Here is a 22226-nt window from a genome sequence, read left to right as displayed (position 1 = left end):
CTTAGGGATCCAGTCAAATTAGTATCCCCTGGCATGAGCCTGATATTCCTATTTACTTGTCAGGATCTTACCAACGTACTCCACATGGGCATTAGACATCATGCTGAAAACTGAAACTTAATACTATGATATTACTAAAAACATTAAAACTCTAGGTCAACTTCCTTCTATGTAGAAGTAAAGTTTATTTGATAAGATCATTGCAAAAATTACAATATAGCAGGATAACAGGAAAAAAATAACAATTACATAGAATTTAAAGAATGAGTTTTTCAAACATAATGCTGTAAACAGAGCTTTTATCTAACAGCAATATAGAGCCTTGGATACAAACGAGGAAGGCATACACTAAAGAGGTAATACGCCTTTGAATGTTCCACAAGCAGCATATTAACTAGTATACAATCGATACAGCTGGCACGGATTCACGCACACAATCACTAGGTTTTGACCTCCAGAATCTGAACACTCTCCCAAGTATTGGAATGGCTAAAAAATTACTTCCATGAATAGCAACTGGTTAAAATGACCACCAACATGCAATAACTAAACTCCTTTGGTAGAGCCAAAGGCATTAACTATTTTCTACAACGATGTAGATCAACCAAACAATTGGTCCCGGTCCCTAAAACATATCAACAGACTTCTTCTGCAAATCCTGCTTCCACTTTGGTTGCTCATAAAATTTCTTCCGGTCCATTCCAAAAACACTTTGGAACTCCTCTGACGATAAGTATGTCTGTGATATAGAAAAGTTCAGACAGTTAGAAAGAATAAACCTGTTGTAAGATGCAGAGCAATTGATTCTACAGGAACTTACCTCTCTCTTTTTGGGATCAATTCCAGCAGCAGGATTAGTGGATCTAGTTATCAGTTGCTCATAGCTATAAGTAACAGCACATCCATTCTCCTCTTGCTTCACTGCAATCTCGTTTTTCGTAGAAACATCTTCTCCATTATTCTCTGGAATACTGTCTTCTACTTTTCCACCATCTTCAGTAACAGATGCTTCTTGCTTTGGTGACAACTCTTCAGTCTCAGTAGTTGTGCTGTTTGTCTCATTCTTTGATGTGTCTGCACAGAAAAAGAAAACAACTTGATTATCCTCTCAAATCCTTCAGGCACAAACAAATCATAAGTATACCTTTTCAAACTGTTTTCAAATGAGCATCAATATTTTTGGAGGTGTAAAGTACCAGACACTACTCACCTGAAACTGTATCAACTGAGGAAGCACTTTCATCGGCAACCAGAGTTGTTGGTGCAGGTGGGGCTGCAGGTAAACTGCTCTTTGGCTCAACATTCAGAACGCCGGATAATGCTGCAACAGCAGCTGCTCTTTGAGAGGACTTATTCACAATAGATCTAGATGGTCTTGAAGGTTTAGGTGCACCTTTATCCCCACTGCCAGAACCAAAAACAGAAGACAATGCAGCCAGTGCAGCTGCTCTTTGAGTTGGGCCACCCCGTCTTACATCATTTGAGGAGTCAGATCTCTCTATAGTACTTTCAAAGGGAGCAGTATCATCGGATGCCATTGACCTTTTCAGATTCTGTAAGATTTGAGAAGGTTATATCCTTTCAAGATAAAAAATCAGAGCTGAGGCAAAGCACCTGCATAGCTGCTCTTGTTACTATCTTAGTACTTACCTCAACAGCTTCAACGGGTATCCCTTGAAAAGATGTGATTTTTTTTTCAAACGAATTGCCTTGGATCTGCAGTTAATTTCAAACAAGTGATAAAGGAATATATATGACATGAAGTTCTAATGCTTGGACAATTCATAAATATAAAATACAATATCTTAGAATGCACAATGGAAAGGATGTCTCATCTAGCAATGGTAAGCTTGGCAAAAGCATTCCATTCTCTTAAAAATAAGTAAGCTAAGCTTCTGAAAAAAGTAAAAGACTAAAACGACCAGAGAACTTGTATTCCTATCACTGAGACAATAAAAAACACCAGGTTTAAATAAAAACTTGTACTTATACATCAGACGTAAAACTCAGTTAAATTTAGAACTCAAATACTGTGTCTAAGAAAAATACTTGTCCTAGTAAAATACATACCACAGCTTTAGTAGCATCCCAAGCAAAAAACCTTGTGAAGAAAGACGGTTCATTTCCCTCAGTGACCTTGTAAAGTGGTGTATCTGGAGATAACCCTTCCAATAAAGCTGCACGTTCCATGTACTTCTGTAAATCATGCTACAATCTATTAGTCAAATTATATAAAAACTCATGTTGCGGAGAGCTTGACCATTAGAGCTCCTATCCACTTCTGAAGCACCCTAGATATAAAGATTTTTTCAAGAGATCTACGACTATCTTAAATCAGTATGCAACGTGCATCTCAGCATCTGATGCAGCATAACAAGCAGATTATTGACTCCAACCTCCCTACCATTCCTGCATTTGCAATATTCCTTAAACTACATTTTATTTTTCGTATACCAAACTTGGTTATGTCAGTTTCCAGCTTCCTAATAATTTCAAGAGTGACAGTTCATGCTTTACTCATCCTCATTTGCTTACTTACCAATGTCATGCAAATTAAGATAAAAATATTTTGGTAATGGAATGTTAAATGGAAGAAAATATCCTGACCTGACCAATCTCAAAAGCTTGCTGTTTTTCTTTGGTATCAGCATGCTGACCAACCCAAATAAAAACCTCAGTATGTGTATCTAAGACCATAATATCCTCCGTTAACAAATCATCCTGTGTGAAGTTAAAGACTTCGGAAACCTGCTTATGAAAAAAAAAATTGTCAATTCAACCACTTGATAGTCATACATGGTGCCATAAAATGTGAAGTGACTTGTAAACATCATCTTTTCAATTTGGAGAAAAGAGAAGGAAAGAAAGACAAAACTTGAAGCATTTTTGTGGTAGGTCAAATCTTAACCATACCTGCAATATGCCTGGAATTATTTTGCACGGCCAACAAAACAGAGAAACAAAAGAGGTCAGTTTTCCTACTGCTCAGAAACATTTAGTCAGAAAGCTCCTTTAAAACATTAAAATGCAAATAAAAATGGCTCCTGAATCTGGGTAAAAAAAGGTAGCATATAAAGTAGATAAACTGATAGTATTCATGTGAAAACAAGAAGCAAATAAGGAAAAAAGATTCAAATCCAGCCCTGCAAAGACTATGGTGGTAACAAATGACATAGAATATCAGCTTTGCAGTAAATCATCAAATCACAACTAACCATTCTCAAATGTGCACGCATACAAATGAGGATCTTTGCTTGTTTCCTGCACTTTCCTCTGTGTTACATAGCTTTGTTTCCCTCCCAATGCATTCCAAAATGCTGCTGGCTCTGTTCCTTCCTTCACAGCTTTCAAGAGAGTGCCCGGCTGACAAAATTAAGACATAAAAATGCAACTTTCATTAGAGATTTCAAAATAAGCCAACCACTAAAAATCAAATGAAATGAAAGTTATTTAAAGGATATCAACTCATGGAGTAGCTTAAGAAGAATTCCACCATCAGCACCAATAGAAATCCAATAATGCATGTACTTGAAGAGCAAATGATTTCGATAAAGGAGAATCATAACAAAAATCCTTCGTTCCATGAAAAACACATACTTTAAGAAACTCAGCAATTCTGGCAACTGAGTGTTGCTGCTCCAATGTGCTAGAGTTTCCATGCCAAGCAAAGAGTGACGTCCCAGTTTGCAGTAAAAAGCAGTCGCAAGAATTTAAAGACTCTGCCACCTAAACCAAGAAATGCACCAATTCCATCAGAAACACAGATGGTTTTTACATTTCCAGTTGGACCATTGCTCACCAGAGACTCGACATCATAAATACCATAACCACATTGATTATTGCATGAAAAAATAATGAAATTTTTTTCTTGAAGAACAACACATTCATGAAGTTATCAAATACATCTCTCTCTAAGAGATTTCTTTTCAGAATTTCCCCTGTAACTTTATGCATTATCACATATTTAGAAGCAAAAATCTTAGAATTTGGACCTAAATGGGGATGAAATTCTATATTCAGTTCATCTTACTCTCAAACTAAAAACATAAATACTATAATCCATAGGTTTTCCACCAGAAAATGTGGGCCCTAAAAGCATTAAAATATGTTTAATTTGAATAAAAGGGTTAAACATTCTATTTTGGCCCTGTCTTCTTCCCTAACTAATTACCCTGATTACAGAACAAAGATCATGTACAAAACAAAGAAATTGTTGGAAAATGTAAAAATCACACCTAGCACATCCCCCTATGGATCTCCAATGCTGACCATCCCTAAAAAGCTAATAGAAAGAATGATGTATTTGCACAGATTACAAGGCTCTTAACACAATAACTATCGAGAACCATTTTGCACTCCAAGGATTAGTGACAACCTTGATCAACACTAGGGAGCACCGTAATCTCCAAGGTTGATTTAGGATTTGGCTATCACCAAGTTTGCAAGAAGCCAAAGATGCACGGAAGACAACCTTCAAGACAGTTTGGTCTCTAGAAGTGGTTGATGTTGCCTTTTGGCTTCATCAACAACCTTTCCACTTTTACACTGATCATCAACGGCATTTTGATTTTCCATTCTCACATTCACAAATTTGTTTGGTCTACTTGGATGATATCTTGATTATAGTAAAAGCTGGGAAGAACACTTGGAACATATCTAAAAGGTATGGGATCTTGTTTGCCAAAAAGTATCACATCCCCTTCCATGAATTACTGTTAATTTTAGGTATGTTCTATGCTTAGAGCAATTTATTTCAATTTTCACAATTAGCTCAATATCTTTTCCAGATTAGCAATCACATCAGCATTAAAATAAACTGCAGATAGAACATAAACATAAATCGCAGAAGACAAGCCAAGACAAGAGGACACAAGATGTGGCGCTAGCCAAGGAAAAACCCCAATGTGGGGAAACCCTTGATCAGTTCTTCTTTTATGTTCTTCAGAAGTTCAGTCGAGAGAGAGAGAGAGTACATTTACAACAAAAGTCAACACTTTGACTTATCTAGATAAGAGCATAGATTATCTCTAAGAAGATGGTACATGAGATCAGTTGAAGACATGTTGCTTCAATTGATTCTCCAAGGTGACTCATTCACCTATCATTTTGCTGCATCCCGTCATCATGTTGCACCTCACTGTGCTGCATCATGGTGCACCCATCATCACAATGTTGGACCTCATGACCATGCTGTACACATCATACTGCTACACTGTTGTCCCATGTGTCATAACCATGTTGACATACAGCATGTCTCATGTGTTTGCAGCACCATGCTTGCCACTGCTATCCATGTTGTCCATGCGTGCCATTCTGCACCGTGCTTGCCATATTGTCCATGCCTACTGCTGTTCCATGTACCTTTACTGCCATGTCACAGCTATCCCATGTATCTATACAACACTATGTACCTTGCTGTCCCATGCATCTATACAACACTATGTACCTTGCTATCCTATTTACTTTGCTGCACTAGTTAGCAGTTGTCCCACTTATGCCACTGCTGCACAATTGTCATAGCTGTCCTATGTCATTGGGTTGTCCCATCAAAGTTTCCGTCCCAACATGTTGTTGTCCCATTGTCCTATTTGTTAGTGACATTGCAGCTCCTATGTGGCAGTATCCAACATCTTTGTACTGCTGTTCAGGGACAGAATTCGATCACTGGTTAGGGCACCTTCTTGTAACCTACAACAGTCCAATGATCAGCCCATAACTCACCTTGAATTATGCAGCCTCCCTTTCTTTACAAGGTAGCTGACCTCACTAGTTGAGGAGACACCTACAGCTCCATGTAGAGGGCTGTTTTGACCATCAAAACAATACTTACAGGCCTGTGGCTTTCACACAGACCTTGTTGCCTCTTCAAGTGGTCACAAGGGTGACCTTAATGTCCCTTCTTCACTGAAGTAGGCCTTGTATTGCTGCCTTCTAGCCTAGCTCCTAGGCCCTCCTAACAGCAGCTCAGTCCTCCAAAAGACCCATGAATTTGCTGTGGCTAGGACCTATTAGGGCAGCGTATATCCTTATCTTGACTACGGCTAGGTTACCCTTGACATAGGATAGGTTAGGGCTGCCTTAGGATAGTGTAAGGGTTGCCTTCCATCTGCGTCTAGGGCTACCTTCTATCTGTGTCTAGGGCAACCTCTTTTCCTCCAACGTCTATGGCTTCCCCACTCCTAGATTTCTCTTCCACCAAAACCCAAGACAAGTGGAGAGAAATCAAGCTCGAAGTGTGTGTGGGAAATGACTCTCAAGTCATCTCCTTTTATACTAAAACATTGAGCACATGTGGGGTTTATTTGGTTGTTGGCCGACTTATAAATTCATAACTCCATAAATAAATTCATAACTCCATAAATACTTATCGGAATTGGATGATCTTTAGATCAATCCTACACCCTCGATGAGAGGGATCCAAGAAAAATATTAGCTACCATAAATAAGATGACCCACATGGAGTTTGGCCCTAGTTGCCAATTTTAACACCCCCTCTCTCAACTAGGGAGAACTGCATCTGTTGATCCATATGTCCGACTGTACTATCTCTGCCATCAGTGCCCTGCACTGCTCTGCTCTGCTTTGCTCTACTCTGTTGAACCATGAAGAAGGAGAATTGATCGAAAATGTCTCATACCATTCTGTACTGACCTGAGGTCAATTTTATTGATCCTAGATCAATATCACAAGAGAGTGTCTCAAACCACTCATACTGATCCTAGATCAATGGAGGTCATCCTAGCATAGGGAGTACGGTAGATACAACGATGAGTCCATCGATAGAACTACTATGGTCCCTAACCCCATTTCCGTGCTCATTGGCCAAATGAGAGGTACTTCCCATGAGTCCCAAACTGCATGGGTAGGATGCCTTGACAGGAAAAACATTCATCCTGTCCCTAAGTCGCCTTGAGGTATCACAGGGGAAGGCTGAGCCATTCACCCTATACACAACGCACCATTAGGGGAGGGTAAGTTGCCCTATGGTCACTTGTTGCTCCAAGCAATACCCCAAGCCCCCCAGAGCTCCCAGAGCTCAATGCATGCATCATGCAAGACCTTTATAAGAAGGTCTCTCAATGACTTCAAGTCGTTCGATAAAGTCACAAATTTGACCTTTCCTCGGGGATTTGACAGAATGTCTGTGACCTGTACATCAGTCTCAATGTAATAGAGCCTCCTTGCTCATCGACATATCATATCCCAGATAAGGTAGTATCTGATGTCTATATGTTGGAGCAATCATAGAATACAGGATTCCTCAACAATCGAATCCCCCCTGGTTGACACAGAAGATCACAGTGGTATCCATCATGTGTACAAACAGCTCACTGAGGAGCTTCCACAACCAAGCAACTTCACACGAGATCATACTCGTAGATATGTATTCAGTTTCAGGGGTGCTTATAGCAATCGACTTCTGCTTCCTGATCATCCAGGATATTGAAGCAGAATTCAAAGAGAACCAACACTCAGAATTGCTCTTGCGAATCTGCGATAATCATGCAGCTTTACATTTCTGGCAGTGTATCTCAGTGTATCTCAATCCATGAGAGATAGTGCCCCAAAGATATCTCAGAAGATTCTTGGCACCAATCCAGTGAGGCTCAACCATATATGAGCTCATCATGCTAACTGCAAAACTTTATCTAGACGGAAGTTCACCAAGAACATCAATGTGAATGAGTTTATAAAACTCAGAGACATTTCCCAAATCTGGTCCGACATCACCACCACTTAACTTTTGAAAGTTAAGCTCCATTGAGGTAGTCACGGGCTTGCAGTTCACCATTCCAAATCCGGAATCCAACTCCCTCTTACTTCTACGAATGAGAGGGTCTACACTTGTCAAAGGTCATCCTCAAAAGGTGTCGGTATGAGAGGTTTATCATCCACAACCTTCAAGCAAAGGTTTGGATCGGCTTCACTCCTAGTGAATCTTAGCTTCATCAGACAACTATCAATCCTCTCATACTATGCCCGAGGTGTTTTGCTTCAAGCCATAGAGGGCTTTCTTCCACCTGCATACATGAGATTCCCGATTATGAATCTCAAACCCCTCGAGTTGTTCCAAACCTGTGCACCTGCTAAATGAGGGGAATGGTCCACCTTGTAAGATTTTCCTTCGGTACATCTCAGACGTGTACCTTCATGTTCTTTTTGAATTCAGGCATTCCTGTCATCATCTGACTCACATTGGGTAGGGTCCCATGACAAGTAGACCTTCAGTGCTATAAATGAGATGTGACAACTGACATGATCCCCAATGGACATCCTGCAACTTGATACAACCCTGAACTAATTCCATTTTCAAATACATACCTTTCCATCGATGAATGCCACCCTGAAACCTTTGATTTCCATTTCTGAAATGGTCACCAGATTCTTCTTGCGATTAGGTACACAAAAGAGATTCTTGTAAATGAATTGAGTTACCCTCATTCAATTGAGTGGTAACATTCCCTACACGATAAGTGGCATCGGCTCCAAGTATAATCCCACGATTGTTTCCATCTCTACTAAATTAGAGAGAGCACCCTCCTATCCGATGAAGTGCCTTCAAGCACTACAATCAATAAGCCAGATTCCCAAAGAATCTGAAGGAGAGGGCCAATACAAGATAACGCTTCTTTATCTTATCAAAAAGAACATTTGATTCTTCATACCTGGGGTTCCTTGCTTTCTTGAAGAGTCGGTCATTTCCTTGATGACCTGCATTACTTGTCATTCCCTTGATCATTGAAGATGTCCCTGGAATGATTGTTATCTTCATCAAGAGATGTGTCCCTGCCATTCAGACACTCCTTCGCATAATGGCCAAACTTATTACAAACAAGGCATTTGTCTTTCTTTCCACCCTTAGATCCAGACTTCCCAATGAAGTGGTCTTTAGGTAGGCCATTAGAAGCTTCCACTGCACTATTCTGATAATGTTCTCTGCTTCAACACCACCCTTGGCGAATTTGAAGAGGATGAGGAATCCATAGATCCTTTTGTCCTTTCCCAACTGTCTTCAGTGATTTCTCTTTCACTCTTGCTTGTGCATTGTCTTCACCTCACCTCTGATACCATGTTAGTTTTAGGTATGTTCTATTCTTAGAGCAATTTATTTCAATTTTCACAGTTAGCTCAATATCTTTTCTAGATTAGCAATCAGCCAAGCTCAACTACAACACTTACAAGAAGGAATTCCACAAGTTTTGTATGGAACTTGTCTTTCTACTCTGAACCATCCAGTTCATTAATGACGTATGTGCAAGTGTGCACTGTGAACCAACTAAATTCACCTAAAATTTAGAAAATAAATCTTCAGCTTATGGGGAGACACTTTAGCATACAGAAAACATTTGATGCACTTACAAAGTTGCTTCTATTGGTCTTCCATCCAAGTGGAGCACACCTCCAATACCCTCTAGACCATGGAAATCCATCTCCATTGATTTCATAAGTGGTTTTCTCTCCTTCCAACACAAACATGACTGTGTCTTTGTTGTTGTTTGTCAAGGTTCACAAAGCTCTTGCAGGTTTGGGTGAGAGGAAGCCAGAAGGGGGCCAGTTATTGTGAAGTGTGTGGGAAGAACCTATAGAAGAACATGAAGCCTTGACCCACATAATTGGGGTGTTGGCAATAACTGTTGAGAAAAAGAGAGGAAGGGCAACAGTGTTGGACGGCATCACAGAGTATTAAATATATTGCTCAATGAGTATTATGCAAATCTGGTCTACATCGAAGAAGCAGACCCAGCAGCCCAAAGTAACCAGATGAGTAGTTCCAGATAAGTCCAATGCAGTCATCCTTTCTTGACTACCTATTTTTGTTTTTGGAATTTCAGTGGTTAGTTCACGGTTTGTTTTGGTTTTACCTCCAGCTTGTTCAAAATTTTTAACTAAAGTCTGTCATGGCCCAGGGAAACCAGCTTCCTTTTTGCAGTGTTATAAGTTTGTTCAATTTTGTAAGGGCTATGACCTGGTTTTTGACAGGGAAAAAGCTTGAAGTTGTAGGGAGTCAGTTCATCTATCAGATAATTATCAGAGCAGAAAGAATCAAAGCTCTGACCAGTTTTTTGTAAATGTTGTAACATTCCATCTGTAATATTAAACCTTTTTTCTTTTTTTCCACACTAATAATAATCTAGTTAAATGGCTAGTTGATCAATCCCATCTAGACACTGAAATCTATGCAACGATGAATGTTGATAGGTATATCTTATTATTTTTACTACTCACAACCTATCCACTTCTCATCAATTCATAGTTGGGCTAGTGTGCTATGGCAAAATGGAAGCATGATTTCAAAGCTTAAGACTCAAATGTAAGGGAATTTTTTCTAGAAGAAATGACTGCAATTCACAATCAATCAATTGGTGATCATATCATATCAGTATGAATAAAGAATTACATTAATCAATTCAGTTCATCATTATAAAGAATTACATTAATCAATTCAGCTCATAATTTGTGCCACAACATTAGGCACAAATTACCAAGCTTCAGTGGAAGACATAACAGAGTCAACTTTCAATATTTTTCATGCTTTCAGATCAACAGTTATCAATTGGAATTGTAAGACTGAAGAGTTACCCATTCACTTAAGATAAATCTCGACCTATCCACAACATACAATCACTATGTGGTGACAAGCTTGAAACACAAGTAACCTTCCCTCTGGATATATCATATTCCTTAATATCACGCAAGCCTAAAACACTGTTATTTCAAGGATATCCTTTAAAAGTAATATCACACCACCTTTCTGTTCAGATGAACATCAGGAGTTGCTTTTAAGCTACTTCGAGAAACATATTTCCACTATAGACAAAGTCACCTGTATGACTATCATCTTTGCATGAATTTAGACACACACAACCTATAAGAGAGTTCCAGTACAACTTATGGAGTATTTTTGCAGATGCCCTAAATGTAGGTTTTGCATACTTCATGGAAAAAGGAAGCAATTTTACAACAAACTAACTGAAGATTGCTCAATGCTCAACTTGTAAGACAGAGGTAACCATGCCTACAAGATATAAATAAAACCATGAAGAGAAAGCAAGAAGAAAGATATCCTATTGTCCAATTAATCCATGTTGAAAAATGTGTTACAAGGAGATTTTTTATGAGCTATTAACTATTGTTGGTTTTATCTAAAATTTCTTGTATCATCAACAATAAATGGGGAATCTCAATTGTAACACGTTTCAACTATTATGGAATTTTAGGGATACACGTAAGAGTGATATCTCACGTGCTCATATTTCATAATGCACTGGGGTAGTAAAATTACTGGGGATGTCCGTCATAGCTTAGAGGAGAAGCATAATATGATTAATATCATTGTTTCAGTGCAAGAAAACAGAAACATGCATCAAGCCTATCCATCTCAGTTTTTCACTTGGAAACCTTCTTCAAGAATACCTGTTTGGAATAAACATATTTTTCCATTTAGTTTTCACTCTTTACATGCATCTTGTTTCAAATCTGGTGTATGCTCAGTATTCTTCATACAATTCACTGAATGTTATCCATTTCTACAAGATATAGTGACTGTGTACTTTATCATATATGATACATCCTGTTTCTAGAGAAGTTGCTAACTATAAAAAGGTTAAACAATCAGAAAATTGGATTCAAACTATCAGCACCATCATTCACAATTTCAATCTTTGCTGCATTGGACTCTATTAAAATCTCAGTCCAATAAGAAATCACATGGAATTTTCTGCGTACTACCTGTAACCACGTTCCATAGTTATTGAGTTTGCTGAAATCACTATCTTGTATAAAGGGCAATAATGGATCACTAGCTTGAGTTTAACTTTAATACTCTGCTATTTAAACTGCATCATTCTCCACCTGTTCTAAGGATATACATTGGATTACGTGGATGTGTCCTCCTATGCATCAACACCACATTCTGTATCACGAGATATTGATAGCACTTACTAACAAGTGACCTTCATTATTATATAGTATAGTATTCCTGTCTTTAGTGAGTAATTCCAGTTATGTAGTTTTTCCTACCTATTTGGAAGAAGACGAGGAAGTGTAATGGAAGTAATCTAATCCCACTAACTTTTATCCAGCATACTATGCTCAAATGCACATAAAGTCCTAAGGGATATAGCCCGGAGTTAGATCAACTTGTTGTCACCAATGTTGCTGGGAATTTGGTTGGTTTCATTCCATGGCAGTCTCCAGCAGGTGCCCAGTTAGAATCCACCCAGGTGAGGCACACTAATCTACACCGACAGGTTTACTAGGGGTCCATAAATGTGGGGAGGCATCCCTTGGGTTTCCCATGATGTTTTCCTTGAACAAAAAGTACACCTAAGGGATATACTGAACATTAAACGTCCAATAGAGAATAACTACAAGAACATGGAGTCTGAATTAGGTTTACATGTAAATGGCCTACTCAAACTAGAAGAGGAATACAAGTTGTTATTGTCATTCTTTTCCTTTCTCGGACATGCATTTCCTCTAGCAGAACAACTCAGAAACTTTAACCCGTTGTTCTGGTTTTTAATACAGTTAACCCAGTTTTAACAGCCTATGATTTATTTACATATTAGAGACTGAAGATTCAGAAAGAAAATTTTGAAACACCCACACATAAATCCATATAAATACAAATAAAGGTAGAAAATGAATAATGACCGGATCGACTTGAATTGCTTTACTATTGTGAGGCCCTGTACCACAAACTTGAACGAGGGCAATACCATCCCCGTTGTATGTCTCATCATTGATGCCTTTCTCAGCAATGTATTTTTTGTAGCCAACACTTAATCCACCCTACAAGATCAAGGACAAATATATTAGAGAAATAACAAGAATCACAACATTGCTTAACCCTAAGAAAAGTAACAGCAGATCACACATCCCTAGGTATCTCTTTCAATAAAAAATATGAACACTGAATGTGAAAACGAGCAACTGTCAAAAAATAAAATGAGTTAAAGCTTTAGTGCAAACCTTTAAAATGGTCATGTTAGGGAATAATCCAATAAACTGAGGTGGCTCTTTTCCTTCTAGAATACGTCCCTGCAACATGAAGGACACAATCTCAACTGCAATCTCAACTTTAGCACTGTTTTAAGAAATTTTATATACCGTGTATGAGCAATGTACAAGGTAATGCAAGTGAGAGAAAAACAAGCTTGTTTGCAAGGAAACTAACATCAAGCAAGAAACTATGAAATTTGCATAATATCCAAGAATGCTAACCTGTACAGGTCTTCCTTTTAGAGAGTTAGCCATTGTATTTGTTAAACGAGCAGCTACTGCTTGATCCTCCTAAGTAAAAGGAAAGAAGCACATCAAGACTTCAGTGAACAAGAATCATATAAACAAGAAGGTAAAGCTAAATGTAAACAATCAGCATCTTCCATGACAGAACTGTTACCGAATACTAAATAGTGATGAAGGTTGTACTCAAAATGCCACAATGCATAATAATACAGTTAGGCATAAAGTACTGCTAAATGAAAAAATTAGAAAATCCTAAACACTATACCTGGGTGCTCTGCTTCCCTAGCCAGAAGCAAAGAAAATAATCATCTTTTCTGTCTCCAGAGTGGTAAGTATAAAGTATGATATAGCAGTCACCACTGTAGAATTTGCCAATATCCTCTTTAGGAACTGGGGCTTTAGAAACATTCTTGACCCTCCAAACCTGCAACCAGATGCAAGAATTCCCATTACACGTTGATTATACAATATAAACATGACCTTTTCCATCCATTAGAAAGGGATTGCTCTCAGAAAATGAAAAAAATAATCTGCACAAACAAACATATTAAGAATTGGGAGATTGAAAATCTGAAGAAACTAGCAAACTGTATTATTGAAATACATCCGATCTTTTTAGCAAACACCAGACCTCAAGTTTCCCATTTCCCTCAAGCAATGGTGGAATTTCTTCTTTCAGTGGAGTTGCCTTCAAAATTCCCTTCACATTGATTCCTTGTTGCTTCAGTAATGCTGAAAAAAAATTTGAAATTGAATAAGTGAAACCCCTTAAAATATTACCCCTAGGCTTGTCAGTGCACAAAGAACTGCTATACTTACCAGCAACTTTGCCTCTTCCATCCTCAGAGCCCGAAGTTCCACTGCCAAGTGACCATGAGTCAAAATTTGACCTAAAAGGCAGTGTCTCAAATCCCTGGATAACTCGAGTTATGTGTGTGTTCCTCGGTCGTTTTTTATTAGAAATGAATTCCTAAAGATACCATTAAATTTTAGATATACATCATAAAGTTCAAATTATAGCTCAAACGTTGACAATGGATCTAATTTATATTAAGAAGGGCATGCTTACCTCTGCAATTAGACTTGCAGACTTTCTCTCCTCCAATTGTGTCACTCGACCAACCCACACATATACCTCGGCACCACAATCAAGTAGATAACATTTGTTTGACTCCAGCATACTCTTAGACAAGGGACCCTCAATAATCTTTATCTCCCCTTCCACAATGCTATATCACAGACACCAAAATATAAACTTAGGACAGATGTACTTGTTTAAATTGCTGTCAGGGTTTCAAACTGCTACCAATCACCTAGTTTATTTAATATATATGTCTTCTTATCAGGTGTCAGATTATATTGGCTGACTTACTTTCTAAAGGAAAGCTAACAAACATAACACTGCATGCAGGATCTAGAATTATTCTATGCACGCTGTTTAAGAATAAGAATTTACCTGTAAAGTTTTCCAGGAGTTGATTCCATTCTAGAATCATCATCATTGCCATTCTTCTTGCCAATGGGAGCAAAACCTCCGAACAGAGCCCAAAACTCTCCGGAGTCAGATTCTGCTACAAGCTTCCCATCATCTAGCATCCATATTACACAGAGAGGCAAAATGTCCAGTGAAAGTTAAACAAACGTGAAATATACCATTCGCCTTCAAAAATAGTCTAGATAAATGTACAAGTCAAACCCCGCAAGTTTACTAAAACAAGTTCTAGCCTCACGCAACTTACCAACTATTGCAATGTCACATTTCCCTTCATGGTATTCATCTTTGATATATTGCACCACTTCCAAGGCCTTCGCTCTTTCCTGGATGCTGGATGATGCCCCATTGAATTGGTACACCTTCGACTCAGTATCAAGGACAAAAACATCATCGTGGTTCAATGAAGTCCGTGCAAAAGGTACCTGCATAAAATTAATAAAAGCTCATGTTTGCTCTTCTTAACTGCCAGCTACACAAAATAAGGATTTCAAATGAAATCCTTCAACCGGATGAGTCCAAGTTAATGACTTTCAAACATCAAATATTCACCTGTTTTACTCTTACAACACGCCTGCCCTTGCATACATAAAGGCGCGGCTCAAAATTTTCTATCTCAGGTTTTTTAAATCCAGAAGCTGCACCCCCTTCCAAAGGAATAATACATGGCTTGAAATATGACAGAAATTTGTCAGTTTCATGGCCCTGCAATTCACGGTATTGCACTGCACGGCCTCCAAGAGCTGCATCAAGCTCAACTGTCTTTATAGCTGCTGTCCCAGCTTCATCCTAATACAAACGTAAATATTCTCACTGAAACGTTATCTGAGGAAATAACAGATTGCAATTTATACTAAAACACTTGAAATCCAAAGTATGAATACCTGGCTAGTGTCTTTCCCAAGCCAAAAATGTATATCATAGTGATAAGCCCCACTTTTTGTTGCAGTTGTCTGTCAAAGGTAGATATTACAAACAACTTCAGGAAACTAAGCCCCAAAACAATCCCAGTCACATTTCACTTTTTCAATTGCGGAGCCATAATATACAAATCAGTTTGCAATTGGCAAAATTTTCTTGTCCGAGATTGAAGTTCACTTGACAAGTTACGGAAGGAAGATCACATACGCTACAACAAGACGAAATGATTAGCACAAGTTTGTTTTCCCTATTCCTTAAGCATTTCTTCAAAAGTCTCATGAAAACTATAATAGTAAGTTAGTAACTTCGAAAACTTAACGCCTTCTCAATAAATTTCAATTCCCTGTTTTTGCAGATGCAGGGCATTTAGAGTGACGTGAAGACCATGTACGACTTGTGCATTGCATAAAAAGGCAGAGCGTGGCCTTTTTTTCACATTCCTTTGACCCTAAGGAGCAAGCTCTAAAAATATACCAAGGTAACAACTTGGCAAAAATTCCATGTTAAAAACAATGTGGCCAATTATAGTCTCTCAATATGCATAAAAAAGATGATGCTCAAAATCATGGATCATTGATAGCCCATTCTTTCAATAACAATACATAAGCATTGGAATCTATAAGTAGAAGTTCAGCTCATATACAAAGTAGAAGTCACTTTGTTACAAGAACAGTAACAGTTTACATTATTTAGAAATTGTTCTAACAGAATCAGGCATTAAATGAAAAAAACCAAAAAGATGATGAACCAGCATCAGGATCTCTAAGAACATGCGGCCTTTCCTCTCAAGACTGAAAGATTGAGCAATAGTCGAAAGAGACTCAGCGAATCATTCTCTTTAATGCCATATTGAATACGCTAATATAAATAGGGGCAAATGCTTTGATGCTAGAGAGAAGAGAAGTATTGCAATAATTGTTAACATCTAACGCTTACCTGCAGAACTATATAAGAATCTCCACAGTAAAATTTACCATAATAAGATTTTGGTATAGGAACTGGGCGGAAATTTTCGATACGCCAGATGTCTGTGCCCCTGCAATTTTTCATTAAGGGTAACACAAGGAAAGTACCCTCCGGGGTTTTATTACGTATGGAAAATCCTATTCATCCCAAGCTTTGAACCCAACAAATATCTAAGCAAAGACAAAAAGGCTTAAAAAGTCTTAAAAGCAGAGTCCAAAGTAAGTTTGATCCAAACTTTAAAATCAGTCAAATCTTCTGAGAAATGTGTATACTTTAGAAATCAGGCACATCATCTCTTATAAATCAGTCAAATCTTCTGAGAAATGTGTATATTTTAGAAATCAGGCACATAATCTCTTAGAGTGGAGTTTAGATATAGGATACGCCTTCTGACCAACGCCTTGAAATGCTGGATCGAGATTTTTCATTGAGACAGCCATGACAGCTCACCGAAGCAACTTAAAACCGGCTTGTTTCAAAAACACGGGACCAAAAAACCTAATACCTTGTTATGCTGATTCCCTGCACCCATGGCATAAATTAGCGTTAGTCATATTTTATGAGGTGAAACAAAAGAATGCATGTTTACGCAAATGCATGACTCAGTTTAAAGGATCAAGTGGCATAGGCAACCAGATGAAAATTAAAACTAATCTTAGTTAGGATGCAACACCATAAAGAATTTTCATGCAGATATATATGATTCAGATCAAGCATGATGTGCTTGCATATGCCATGTGCATCTCTCTTAAGAGAATATATATGCACTAATGGCTGATTAACGCCGATAGGACCAGTATCATTCAAATAAATTTGTATCTTCCTATAAATTAAGTGAATTTTCTTTAATCTTATTTTTTTCAACAATAGTTACTTCCCATTTTAATCCTATTTTAATCATACTTTCTTTGATCTTATTTTCCTCAATCTTATATTCTTTAATCTTATTTTTTTTACAGTAATGGTTATGAAGCGCATATGTGTCATTTGCTGAAATAATTAAAAAAAATAATAAAAAAAAATTGCTTAACTACCAATATTAAGATAAAAGTTTAATCTGATCTCTTTATGTGTGAAGATGACAAAGAATATACCCTCTTTATTAAATCTCACCTGTCCCGGTAATTTTTTTAATTCAAAAAAAAAAATTCTGGAATCCCTATCATACATGCCTATCAGCATAATTATAAGCCCATATTCAGTTTCCAGTATACCACTATTCAGAAAAATAAATATTGCCTCTCTTTTTCAACTTAATCGAAGCAATAGATAGAAATGCCTGAGTTGAAAATTTAGGAAATTGGTATGGGGTAGGAAAAGGAAAAATAAATCATCTTCCAGTCAACAAAATTTTCTTTACAATGAGCCAGGTAGACTCTGGAAATATTCCATTTCACATCCTTGAACAAAAAGCAGCAATCCAACCAAACATAATTTAGATCGAAATGCGAATCTCACGAACACTCCCATGCTAAAAGAAACAAACAATCCTAGGAAGGAATCCACAATTGCTTAATTCCTCTATAAGAAGAATTAAACTATGTACTGCCCTTGCGTACTACACCTTCTACCAAGTATGGTGACCTCGATAGCAATTTCCAAAAGCACAACCCAATAAAATACGACACTACTCTTTTCTAGCATGCAATAGCTTGTGTAATAGGTTAGCTCATAATCTGTTATGCTCTACATACCAGAACGTTATTTAATCTTTGAACAAAAATGGTAACTGCCTAGCGATGAGAATTCCATTCTTCAGAAAATATGTCCTCGAGCTATTTTCTTGTTGAAGAAGCTGGGCTTTAACATATAATCATCCCTTCCTTTCTTTAGAAGTAACTCAGAGCTGAGAACATCTCACCTTATTGCCATTCTTAAGAGCCTGAATCAACATAATGGAGGGCATATGCATTCAATTGGTTTGACTAGATCTTTCAACTTGCCTCTCTGATGAGCATTGTTTAGAGGAGTAACTAGGACAAATCCTTTTTTCACTAGAAAAACATACAGAAATGTGGATAATCAATGACTTAAATGATGTGGACAGCTTACATGGATGCAAACCTCAGTGTGAAACTATGTAACTTGCTATAAGCAGATATAATAGGATTCAAAGGAATAATAAAAAAAACATGGGATACTCCTGAGGTCATAAGGTCAAATTTCCATTTTTCTATGTATATCTGCCCATGATGTTGTGGCTATCCAGTGCTATATATGGACTGTCATGTATCAACTAGCTGAGGTCCATATAAACCCAGGCCTCGTATTTGCCAATAGGCACCAATACCCTTGGTGCTGTCATATCAACATCCAGCATTGTATGTAGCCCAGAAGAGAGGAGAAAATGTGATTCATGTTCTTGTCTCCCGTTCAATTCTTCACCTTCATGTCGAATTAGTACATAGAGTGCAAATGATATTCGAGAGTATTGGGGTCATTGGTGAAAATGTTAAAAACACTATTCCAGGAGATAAACAGACCCCTGCAAACAGAGCTCCTGGCAAAATATAGCTACATATAGTTCTAATCGTTTGATGTATATTTCTGATTGTTATTTATAGGTAATGACCCCTTGTGCAAAGGTATTTTGACTTTCTTAAGTGATAAACTCCCAGTTCAAGAGATATTTTCAACCTTTTAGTACATCATCACTCCAACAAATTGATCACTTCACAGCAGAAGAAGAATTGGGTACCAAAGAACAAATGAAGAAGTGCCACTTACTAACATGATCAGCCCAATCCACTAATCTTTAAGAAAATATGGACAGAAAGTAAAAACATCCAATACTAATGATTCTATAATCATTCGTATGATCATGACTAGTGGATGGATAGATAAGCCATTGTCTTGCTCTCATGTCTATAATGGATGTTCATGTACTATGCAGTTGACATTCATGTAAACCTTTCCCAAATGTTCATAATGTTGTTTTCTCTGAGATATTAGGAATGTTGCACAACAATGTCAGATGAGTAGAATGGTTGGCCATAAAAAACCTCTTTAATGGATCATGCTTCATGCACAGTATATTCGATGCCAATCTGGGCCATATACTCTGTGGCAAATCCTCAAGCATGAAGTATGTTGGATCAAAACATACGTAGGAATTCCTAAATTGTGCATGAATGTAGATGGTCTTTGTTTACTGCAGACATATTTTAGTCTTGCAGAGATACTTATGCTTGGTAAAGCCTTTACACCTGGTTATTGGTTATAATGAACAACCCACATCAGAGTATGCTTTGATGGCTTTTCAAAAATATCTCACTCGTTATGGTCGGGTTCTAAAGTTTTAATGAGACAGGAAACTGACAAATAGTTTGTATAGAATGAATATAAAAAATTATATTATTAGGTTGGTTTGCAGTGATGTGGTATTGTAGAGAAAACCGCACTGGGATTATGCATTCTGCTAGAAATAAGAGATGTTTCGAAGCTTAAAAAGGTTATATTAGCACTTATAATTATAACCCACTTTATCATATTGAGTATTTAAGATGATTTTATGGACCAATTTCCACTGTTGTGGAGATGAACATACGATTAATATTGGAACATAAACTGACCATCGATCTTCTAAAATCTTAGATCTTACAGTGGAAAATGTGGTAAAAGGCACTGACTTTCGTCCTTAGGGATGCACCATAAGCATCAAAGCATCCTCACATTCTATGAGCATTTTCAATGGCATCCAAAGAAGTCTATAGAATATCTTGGTTGGACAAAATAAGGAAGTAAATGGATGACTTTATAAAGCATAATCTACATAAATATGTCCAAGGATTATCAAGCTGAACCCCAATTGCCAAAGCTTGTGACCTACAATACTCTGCCATGACCCTGATGCATTCTCTTGATAAGCTTAAATTTTATGATCTTAAAAAGGAATTCTGGCCGTGTAAAGTCAATATGCTGATTTTGTAACAAGAGAGGCAGACATAACACGAAACTGAAATCCAATCAAGTCCAATTTGACAGACTCGCCATAAATATCGGACTGAAATGAGAAAAAAAATTGTGAGAGAAGGCATCTTTCCAAAACTTTGGTGATTTAATATAATGTCAAAACAAGCACCAAAAAAAAAACAAGTTTGAAGTTATCGAGCGCAGATCTGTCTGACTCCACAAAGCCTAATGTATTTTAAATTAGGCATAAACCAGAGATCATGATCAGAAATGGAAAAACGCCAATTTTAATAAACAAAAAGTTTATGCCACGAGTCTTCTGAAAACACAGGATTCAAACGAGGAACTTCCAAAAGCCTCAATGTTTACTGTAACTTATCGGATCATACCTACAATTCCAAACAAGCAACCTTTCGCAAATCAGTTCATTGTCCAGCATGCTTAAAAATAGATTTAACTGCAAAACTAACACAATAGCAAAAGAAAAGTCCTGAATTCCTAGAGTTGCATATGTTAAACCAAACCAAAGTATTTACAGTAGTATCGCGATCTACTACGAGCGAATCCTCCAAATCTGGAGGGATCGGTCAAAACCAAACAATTAAATCAGAGAAAAAATGAAAATTCAACTGATCCGAGGCCCAAATAGTCAGATCAATTCATCATAAGAGCATGTCCAAGATCAAATTGTCTCTATTATGTCCCATGAAACTTCAATTTTTGAGGCCACCCAATGAAAATTCAGAAAGATGAGGTGTTAGAGCAATGGATACCTCATGCACAGGATCAATTCCAGAAAATGGATAGACAGATCCGCCTTTGCAGCCGAAACGCAATATTCCTCTTTGCTTAAAGTTGAAAATGGCAAATCGTCCTCAGCACTGCAATTCGCCAACGATATGAATGAAATAATGAATACAGATAATAATATTACAATAATCAAGTCTGCTCTGTTCAAGCCTGCTCAGCTTAATCTTAAAGGAGAAAAGGAGAAAATAGGCAAAAGGAGAGGAAAAGGACGTTGGAGAAGGTTGACAGGGATTTTTTAATTAAAGTAAATATTACCTGGATATTCAGCGTAAAAAGGGGAGAAAAAGGGGTATTTTGAGTGGGTTGGCCCCTGGGTGGGGTTTTCATTCATCATCAACAGCTATATTTTCTTGCTTAGCGAAGAACGTATACGCAGTTATCGGAGCGAGGTGTAATTTATAACTTCGTTGTGAAGATTTTTATATGTAAAGGAATATATTTAAAATAAATAAATAATTGATATGGTTGTCCTATACTTTATGAAACTTTCTTCATTTATAGAGATAAATGTAGGGGAGGAAAGTATAGATAGCGTATATATATAGTAATTGTTGTGATATGAACACAGCTTTTAATTACAATACCTTTAATTTACCCAACTATTTTTTGAAAAGTTTGAAAGGCTTCATAAATATCATGTGCGTTGTATTGCTGTTGGATATCGAGAACATGATATTATTTATTTTTTAAATTAAATTAAATGATAAGTTTTAATGCTACGCCATTTGGATTTATTTTTGGTAGTTGGGAGAATTGACTTTATCTTTTTCAGAAATAATATGTTGCGTTAGGTTGAGTTTACATGTGTTGTAATGATTTTAAGACTGCTTATTGATTGTTGTAGTGGCTTCAAGATTTTTTACTGATACGTTTT

At 37.3% G+C, this 22226-nt stretch overlaps 1 protein-coding gene across 1 annotated transcript; it reads right to left on the bottom strand.

Annotated features, from left to right (window-relative positions):
* Positions 1 to 225: 225 nt before the first annotated feature.
* On the bottom strand, positions 226 to 21530 carry LOC149152118 (villin-3-like). The gene is made up of 23 exons (XM_089440066.1): positions 21316 to 21530; positions 17015 to 17152; positions 16601 to 16700; positions 15628 to 15696; positions 15296 to 15532; positions 14991 to 15168; positions 14708 to 14840; positions 14321 to 14480; positions 14071 to 14221; positions 13883 to 13983; positions 13517 to 13675; positions 13228 to 13296; positions 12976 to 13044; positions 12658 to 12795; positions 3598 to 3726; positions 3212 to 3363; positions 2871 to 2874; positions 2608 to 2751; positions 2071 to 2196; positions 1651 to 1716; positions 1211 to 1553; positions 821 to 1074; positions 226 to 739 (listed from the first exon to the last, which is right to left on the bottom strand). Exons 2-23 carry the CDS (start codon positions 17068 to 17070, stop codon positions 626 to 628), a joined length of 2952 nt encoding a protein of 983 aa, XP_089296192.1. The 5' UTR covers positions 17071 to 17152; positions 21316 to 21530; the 3' UTR covers positions 226 to 625.
* Positions 21531 to 22226: the final 696 nt, after the last annotated feature.

This window comes from Pinus tabuliformis, chromosome 9 (assembly GCF_031772625.1).
Source record: "Pinus tabuliformis cultivar Carrire ecotype Pingquan chromosome 9, CPIR1, whole genome shotgun sequence".
Taxonomy (NCBI): Eukaryota; Viridiplantae; Streptophyta; class Pinopsida; order Pinales; family Pinaceae; genus Pinus; species Pinus tabuliformis.
The sequence above is the reverse complement of the archived record's forward strand: the minus strand, read 5'-3'. Positions and strand labels throughout refer to the sequence as shown.